Genomic DNA, 8,639 nt, shown 5'->3' with positions numbered 1-8,639 from the left:
TGGTGAACTAACTGACATGGATGAAAAACTAAAACGTACGGAATACGCTGTATTCCAAGACGAGATGTCAATTTCGCGCCTTTTCCGCTCGGCAATACAATGCATTGTTAGGTTAAACAATTCTCCCGATAAGGTAAACACTAAACAGACTGTCAGACTACAAATCACAATACAAAATATTATTCTGTATTTTTGTGTTCTGTAGTCTGAAGTTCTGTTCAGGGTGTATCAACTGTCTTCGGTCAATACACTTTAATTCTGCCTATACTCTATATTACACTGTATGGTGTAGTGCTGCTGTGTTTTTAAACACTGGTGCAATAAACACTGGCTTTATCATATTTGATCTGATTTTGTTTTTTTGTTCCGAAAGTGAGTTGGTTGTCAACAAATGTTGTGTCTCTAAATCATCGACATCGATTGAAAAATTTAACTCGGGAATTTTTGATTTTCACAGTACATCCGGATAGTCATGTCCAGCAGTAGAGCTGTCGAAAAGTCTGCCAAGAAGTTGGTTCAAAAGTGTTTACCGTTCAAGTTGGTAAATTCACCCGGTGACGATGCGAATTCCAAGTGTCGTAAACGGAAACTTAGTGGCACCGAAAATGACGAAACGCGAGTTGAAAATCCCAAAGTTGAACTGCTCAACGGAGGGACCAAGTGTTTTATTAAATCTGACGATGAAGATAAGAATAAAACTGAGGTAATGACTATGGTCTACTACATTATTTGCTATAGCTGTGGCACAGATTATTCTCTTTAATTTAAACTTGTCCCCTGTTATTTGAGTCATATACAATTATTTATACATATATAGATACTTAAAACTAGGAAGTATACTATTATTATGTTTTGACAATTTATTTAGTAATAATCCACATTTTGTAAAATATATAGAGTAATTTTAATATAGGTATTATTAATTAATTAACAGTTTTAATAATCTTGCCATAATTTACAAATAATGATTAATAGGTATATTTATTGTGTTTCTTTGCCTAAAATAATTTCTACCTATACAATTTACTCAAAATATATTATTCTATGACAAAATTTTTTTATTACTTATAATATATTAGTTAAATAAATTTTTTTTCGATTTTAAGATATCTACGCTACTTACCATGTTTCATATTAAAATATCAAATATTACCTAATATTTTTATTATATTATAGGACACAAGTGAAGATGATATAGGTGCTAAAGAATCTGTTAGTTCAGTTATTACTTTATCGGACAACATAATTGAGAAGGTGTATGAAGAAAAAAATGTGGATACTTCAAAATTGGATGAAAGTATCAAAGATATTGATGACACTATTTCTACTTCATCAGATACAGATATTGCTTGTAACGATACATCATTTAATTCAACTTCCGATACTGGAAAATTAGAAAATACTACACCACCTTCAAAGAAGATGACTTCACAACAAATATTAAAAAAACAAGAATCAGCAAAAAAAAATGAAGAAAGACAAAGAATCAAACAGGTGAGTTGTATTTTATACATTACTTCCCAGACGAAAAATTGCGTTGTATATTTGAGAGGACTCTACACCCACATGTGTTGTATCCTTCTTATAAATGAAAACATAGCAAGTCTATGTCTAGTCCAGTTAAGCAACCAAATTTTCACACAAGAAAGAGGAAAACATTGACTGGACTGTATTGTTTAATATTTTTAATTTATCGATATCACAAATATAAAAAAGTTTTTATTGTTTAAAAATTCTATATTTTTTTAGTTTTTTAAACTTAAATAACTTTTTTTGTAGTTTGATATCAAAAAAAAAAACAATGTTGCACAGTAAATTTTCTCCTTTTTATAGTGTGAACATTTGGTTGCTTAGCTTGGAGTACAACCTGAATGGTTACAAAACAGATTTTCTATGTTTCACATTTGTAAGACTGAGACAACACATGCGAGTGTAGCGTCCTCTTGATGTTTTTTTTTTCAAACCATGTTAACTCTTTATAGGAAAAAATAAAAGCTCGAGAAGAAAAACTCAAAGAACAAGCTGAAAAGCAACGTTTAAAAGAACAAAAAAGAAATGCTGAAATTGAGTATGAATATAATATAATAAATTTATAAATGAATATCTGTATCTGTATAAATATTATATTTTAGAGCTAAACGACTACGCGAGTTAGAAAAGAAACAAAAAGAAGAAGAAAAAAAAGCCAAAGAGTTAGAAAAAGAACTAGAGAGAAAACAAAAAGAAGAGGAAAAAAAAGCTAAAGATTTGGAGAGAGAAAAAGAAAAAAAGCAAAAGGAAGATGAAAGAAAAGCAAAAGAATTAGAAAAAGAAAAACAAAAAGAAAAAGAAGAAATTGAAAAGAAAAAGAAAGAAAAGCTTAAAGCTGCTTTTGTTGGATTTTTTAAACCAAAAAGTTTGAATTCAGACATTTCTAAAAAGGACGAAGAGATCATTAGTCAAGAACTAGAAACTTATTTCATGCCTTTCCAGGTAATTTTTAATCTTAAGTTTATTTTTACATATTATTTTACATTGGCATTATTATAAAACTCATAATATAGGCATATAGCCATATGCTCTGTTGAAGTTAAGAAACATAGTCGGCGGTCACCAACACCTGTTTGTCCTCCCCCCCCCCCCTTAGTCAATTATTTGTGTACCTACCATATAGTATTGCCACGCCCCCGCGCACAAGTTGCCGCCGCTTTTACTGAACTCGAGGTACAGTGCATGTACAGACATACTGTATACGGTACACCTTTACTGAAATATACAATTTAATATATTTTAATATTTACCGCAAGTCGGCCGCCGACTACTTTTACTGAACTCGAGGTACAGTGCAGGTACAGACATACTGTATACGGTACACCTATACTGAAATATACAATTTAATACATTTTAATATTTACACTTTTTTAATTATATTTTATAGACTAAGCAAGACATGAAAATAGCACCATTATGTAGAGCATATTTAAATAGTGATAATAAAAAAATTGTAGATAAATGTTTTAGTCATTGCGAACAAAATAAAGATTTACTATATTTAAGTTTATTAAAAACCAGAAAACACAAGCCTTCTAAGTCTGATGCAACTTGGCCTGTTCATGTTGAAAATGATACTGACGTCATTATCATTGGTATGTATTTTAATATATGTAACTTCATAACAAAATTATAAAACAATGTTATTCTGTAATCAAAATAATAATGATAATTTTGGGGTCCTCTGTTAAAATTACAATTTTGATGGTTTTTTTAAAAACTAATTTGAATCTGTAAAATAAAGGTATAGTTATAATTTTTAAACTTAAACTTTATAACTTATACAAATTAGAGCCAGATGGCAATCAACTAGACACCCTCTGGATAAACACGCACTCAACTCTATTTCTAACAGATTAAAAAAAGAATTTTACAAAATTAATACTGAACGTTACGAAAATAATATCATTAAACTTCAATCAACTAACGGCTCCCTCTGGCGTAAAACAAGAATCATATTAAAACTCTAAGAACTTATCCCACCAATAAAACTACCCAATAACAAGCTAGCCATATCTGACTTGGAAAAATCGAACACATTTGCCGAATATTTTTATGAAGTATTTAAACCTAACAATATTAACCCGCCTATTAACCATTTAAATAAAATCAACCAATCATTAAACAGCGCGCTCTACCCACTTCTACACCTCCCAAACACTTCACTCCAAATGAAATTAAATATACAATCAGCAAACTAAAAAACGGAAAAGCCTCTGGACACGATCTCATTACAAACAATATACTCAAACAACTTACAAATAAAGCAATTTTCAACATAACCCACATCTTCAATGCAATGCTCAGACTTTCTTATTTCCCACCACTCTGGAAAATTTCAACAATCATACTAGTACACAAACCTGGCAAACCCAAAAATACAACATCTTCATACCGTCCAATCAGCCTTCTCCCATCTCTGGGTAAATTATTTGAAAAACTTCTATTAAAACGCCTCCAAAATATCTCCGAAACAAATATAATCATTCCTAACTCACAGTACGGCTTCCGAGCTCACCATTCTACTATTCACCCTCTACATCGTCTCATCGATGCCATCTCATCTTCTCTCGAACAAAAAAAATACTGCTCGGGTGTCTTCCTCGACATCGCTCAAGTGTTCGACAAAGTATGGCACAACGGACTCCTCCATAAACTAAAAACAAACTTTCCAGCCCCATATTATTTAATACTCAAATCCTATCTCACTCATCGTTCTTTCCAAGTTAATCTAAACAACTCAATTTAAAACCAATTTAGATTAACGCCGGTGTACCTCAAGGCAGTGACCTTTCTCCTCTTTTATACCTAATTTATACTGCAGATATACCTACAACCTCTTGCACCATCCTCAATACTTTTGCCTACGACACTTGTATCCTAGCCACCAATTCTGATCCCTCAATAACAAGCTTCAAACTCCAACACCACCTCAACTTACTCGAAAACTGGTTCACACTATGGAAAATAAAAATAAATACCAACAAATCCAGCCACATTACTTTCTCGCTTCGCCCAAACAATTGTCCACCAGTCAAACTTTGTAACCAATTATTACCCCAAACCAACCAAGTTAAATACTTAGGACTCATTTTCGACAAAAGGTTAACTTGGAAAGACCACATATTCAACAAAAGAAAGAAACTAAACTCCAGATTACATCTACTACGTCCTCTCTTACGATCAAATTTAAACCTTAAACTCAAAAGCCTTATCTACAAAATGTTGAATTTTCCTCTATGGTATTATGGTATTCAAATTTGGGGCAGCGCCGCCCCAAGTAACATCCAAAAAATACAATCATTCCAATCCATCTGCCTTCGCACTATTACAAAATCCCCCTGGTATGTAAGTAACAAAACCCTTCACTGATCACTCTGACCTGAAAATAAATTACGTAAACCAAGTCACTAAAACTGCTTACCAAAAACTCCACAAAAAATTTAGCTCCCATAGTAACCCCAACATTAGTTATCTTGCTTCTCAACACATCCCTGACAACCCCCACGAAGACTCAAACGAAAATGGGTTAGAGACCTCCTCCATTAATTAATAAAATACCCAAGTAGGTAGCTCCATTGGGAGCCCTCCTACATCGTGCCATTTTTCATGTTATGTAATCCTCTTCATCATTATTACTTGTTGTGCTTGATTGTATAGTTGTATATTTTCTTTTTAAATAAATAAAAAAAAAAACTTATACAAATTGGCAATAAATAATACATCTAATGCACATAAATAGTTATCAACAAATTTCAAAATCAATAGTAAATTAAATTCTTATATCTATATAATTTTATATTTAGTTTTATAACTTCATCATTGAGATCCATAATTAGATTTATATAATAAATTTATTAATTATTTATATAATAAATCACTTAGTATTGATAAAACCTAACATTAAGTTTAAAAATAATAATTGTATTTAATAAATATTAAATGTGGTTAAGAAGGACTTGGAAAGAATAGGAGTGAACAATTGAAGATATATAATTCAGGACCAGGAAAATTGGCTTGAATTTGTAGAGGTGACAACAACTTTTGTAGAGTAGTATAAGCCAGAGAGACAGAACAAATATTAATAAGATTAAATAATTGTATACTTCATACTATAATTTAATCAATAATAATATGGTTATTCTTCAAAATGTATTTAGAAACTGGTTCAACAAATTATGAAGATGTGAATAAAGTTGGTACTACTCTTAAAAACAATTCTCAAAAATGCCGTTGGAAACTGTTGCAGTTTGATGAAAATAAGCGTCCTCCCTATTGGGGAACATGGAGGAAAAAAAGCCTTTACGTAAAACCAAAAAAACCATTTGCTTGTGATAAAGTATGAGCTATTATTTATTTCTTACAAACATTTATTTAATTTTATTATTTTGAATTTTATTTTAATTAGATAATGTTTGACTATGAAATTAATTCTGACGATGAGTGGGAAGAAGAAGATCCTGGTGAGAGTATACATGGTACAGATAATGAAGAAGAGCCTGAAGATGATTATGAAGTTGATAATGATGTTTTTGTTCCGCATGGATACTTAAGCGATGAAGAAGGTCAAGACAATGATAGCGATGTTCGTATATAATTGTTTTAATTTTATTAAAAAAGTTTGATACATTAATATTTTTATTATTTTAAAGACTGAAGAAGTACAGAAAGAGAAACTAAAGCTTCTAGGTGAAGAATTTGAAGCTGAAATCAAGAAAAAAACAGAACGTATTAAGCCAAGGCTAGTTGGTTGTATTTGGATACCAAATAATGTTACTAACCCTAAAAATGGTAAAATATTGAATTTTTTTAAATTTTTTTACCATTTTCTTAATAAATATTAATTTCAGTGAGTAAATCTGTAGCTGACACATTACTCAAATATCGTTGTGTTTGGGATGAGGAAGAACCTATTATAACAAAAACACAAATCAAAGTAGATTCACCTAAGGACCTAACTGCTACTGAAAACAAAAAGACTAAAATACTTCCTGATTCAAGTACTATTACTAATATAAAAATTAATAATACAATATTCTTGGTCAATTAAGTTATTTTATAATATTTTTTTATTGTCAAGTTAAGTTTTAGGAATAAATAATTTGATAAAAAATTATTTTCAAATTTTTATTACAGTTAACTATTATATTTTAGAAGTTTTAGAAATTCATTTTCTGGAATTTATATTTTATTATTTATTTTGTATGAGCATGTGTATTTTGTTAAAGATAGTAAAATTATTTAATATTTTGATAGATTTAGTATTTGAAATATTTGCTTGTAAGACACAATATGGTCTTAAGTTATTGTTAAAACTATGGTTGTTTATTGCAGTTAAATAATTATAAAATCAAGTATATTTTTTTTATTTCACAAACGTATATACACAATCTACAATTTTGTACAATAAGCATATAGGATAAGGGATAAGGGATAAGGATAAAGGTTAAAAAAAACATGGATTTCTTGAATAAGATGCCACCCATTCGTGACACTTAGCATGGTGTTAAGATAAAGTATATGAAAGTTAAAATGTTTCTTTAGTTCTATAAATTATTATATTATTATATTTTTTTTTTTTTTTCATTATAATTATTATATTAACTATCATAAATTACAAACAGTTTTTGTATTTTTTTAGTTATTCCTGATTTGATTACATTTCTACATGGCAATACAATTGGTATAAAATTGGCTGTTAAGAATTTTATTGATGAGCTGGTTAAAAATGGCCGAAATACTGATGATGATAACTTTATCTCTCAATCAACCGTTAAGAAAACCATAAAATCTATTGCAACAAAATCAACTCATGTTGCTCCATGGTAATATAGTTATTGTTAGATTATTAAAAACATTTTAAATAATATTTATATATAGGTGTGTAAGTCAAGAGAACTTTAAAAAATATGGAGTCGAGTATCCTACAAATGTTGAAAATGAAGTTCAAAAATCAAAATCTTCCATTAAAAAAATAACCAGTTTTATGACACCTCAAAATCAAAATGAAAAAACAGAAGCTAGTTTATCCGAAAAGTAATTTTTTACCTTTATTATTTTTTCTTATACACAATGTTTATTTGAAATTACAACATTGTTATTGATAAACTAGGCTGTGTGGCGAAACGGATCAAAATGTGACTGAGTCTAAGAAAGATGTTTTTATCCCAAAAAATCTTTTCAACAATAAAGAGAGCACAAAACCACCAGTTATGGACATAATTAAGGAAGGACAAAAAGTCAACATTATTGGAGGCAAAAAAAGGATTACTCCTATTCTTTTATCACCAAAAAAAAAATTTAAATCGATGGTAGACAGAAAATTTAAAGAAAAATCTTTGAGTCCTGACTTAGAAGAGGTATGTGAAGATATACCTGTCCCTAACATTAAAACTGTATGAAATCCATTAATCCATTAATATTTCTACAAAATGTAGGTATATACAATTAACATTGTTAATACTTTTGTTTATATATTGTTTATATTATTCCAATTATTTTAATATTTATAAGTTTTATTTAATGTATTTAAGAAGTTTTTTTTATAGTTTTATAGTATTGTAACATTAAAGTTACATAACATAATTATACAATAAATTTAAAAAAAACCTTTTATGAATAGTCTTATTTTTTTAATGCTAACTAATTATTTTGTGGGAATTTTGCATTGTTTATTTATTTTTAATATAAATATGTTATTGGGCTGGATGATACATGATAAAAATGTTTTTGGCTGCTTTTTCGTGGTTACTTATTAACAAAAACATATTAATTATGATTCATAGATTTTCCTTGTAGAATGTTATGTTTTTTTTTATTTAATAAGTTGCTACTTCCTAACATAAATAATGTATAATATTAACTATTCTCTATTGAGAGGACGCCACACCCGCATGTGTTGTCTCCGTCTTACAAACTCGTAACATACCAAATTTACGCTCAGAAATTCAAGTTGTATGCCGTTAGCTTAAAAATTAGAGTGAATCGACCTATTATGAAACTTGATGGTAAGAACATAATCTGTGTTTTGTTGGAAGCATTTTTACGATAATTCAGTTTTTAAGTGAGTTATAATTAAAAATGCGCATAACTCACTTAAAAACTGAATT

The 8,639-nt window shown here is 29.2% G+C and overlaps 1 protein-coding gene across 1 annotated transcript; it reads left to right on the top strand.

Moving 5' to 3' along the window:
- Nucleotides 1-129: 129 nt before the first annotated feature.
- Nucleotides 130-8,145, top strand: LOC132948793 (chromatin assembly factor 1 subunit A-like). The gene is made up of 13 exons (XM_061019440.1): nt 130-372; nt 458-703; nt 1,177-1,494; nt 1,983-2,068; nt 2,133-2,472; nt 2,918-3,125; nt 5,691-5,869; nt 5,939-6,115; nt 6,183-6,321; nt 6,381-6,530; nt 7,172-7,355; nt 7,411-7,566; nt 7,643-8,145. The coding sequence occupies exons 2-13, from the start codon at nt 473-475 to the stop codon at nt 7,929-7,931; spliced, it is 2,457 nt and encodes an 818-aa protein (XP_060875423.1). The 5' UTR covers nt 130-372; nt 458-472; the 3' UTR covers nt 7,932-8,145.
- Nucleotides 8,146-8,639: the final 494 nt, after the last annotated feature.

This window comes from Metopolophium dirhodum, chromosome 7 (genome assembly GCF_019925205.1).
Source record: "Metopolophium dirhodum isolate CAU chromosome 7, ASM1992520v1, whole genome shotgun sequence".
NCBI lineage: Eukaryota > Metazoa > Arthropoda > Insecta > Hemiptera > Aphididae > Metopolophium > Metopolophium dirhodum.
Note: the sequence above shows the minus strand (reverse complement) of the source record. Positions and strands in the feature narration are given on the sequence as shown.

Bases quoted from the DNA above. Each gene is read 5' to 3' on its own strand.
- LOC132948793 (XM_061019440.1), top strand. From the start codon at position 473: ATGTCCAGCAGTAGAGCTGTCGAAAAGTCTGCCAAGAAGTTGGTTCAA. The intron at 2,069-2,132 runs GTATGAATATAA...ATTATATTTTAG, and splicing joins AAAAGAAATGCTGAAATTGA to AGCTAAACGACTACGCGAGT. The intron at 7,356-7,410 runs GTAATATAGTTA...ATTTATATATAG, and splicing joins TCAACTCATGTTGCTCCATG to GTGTGTAAGTCAAGAGAACT.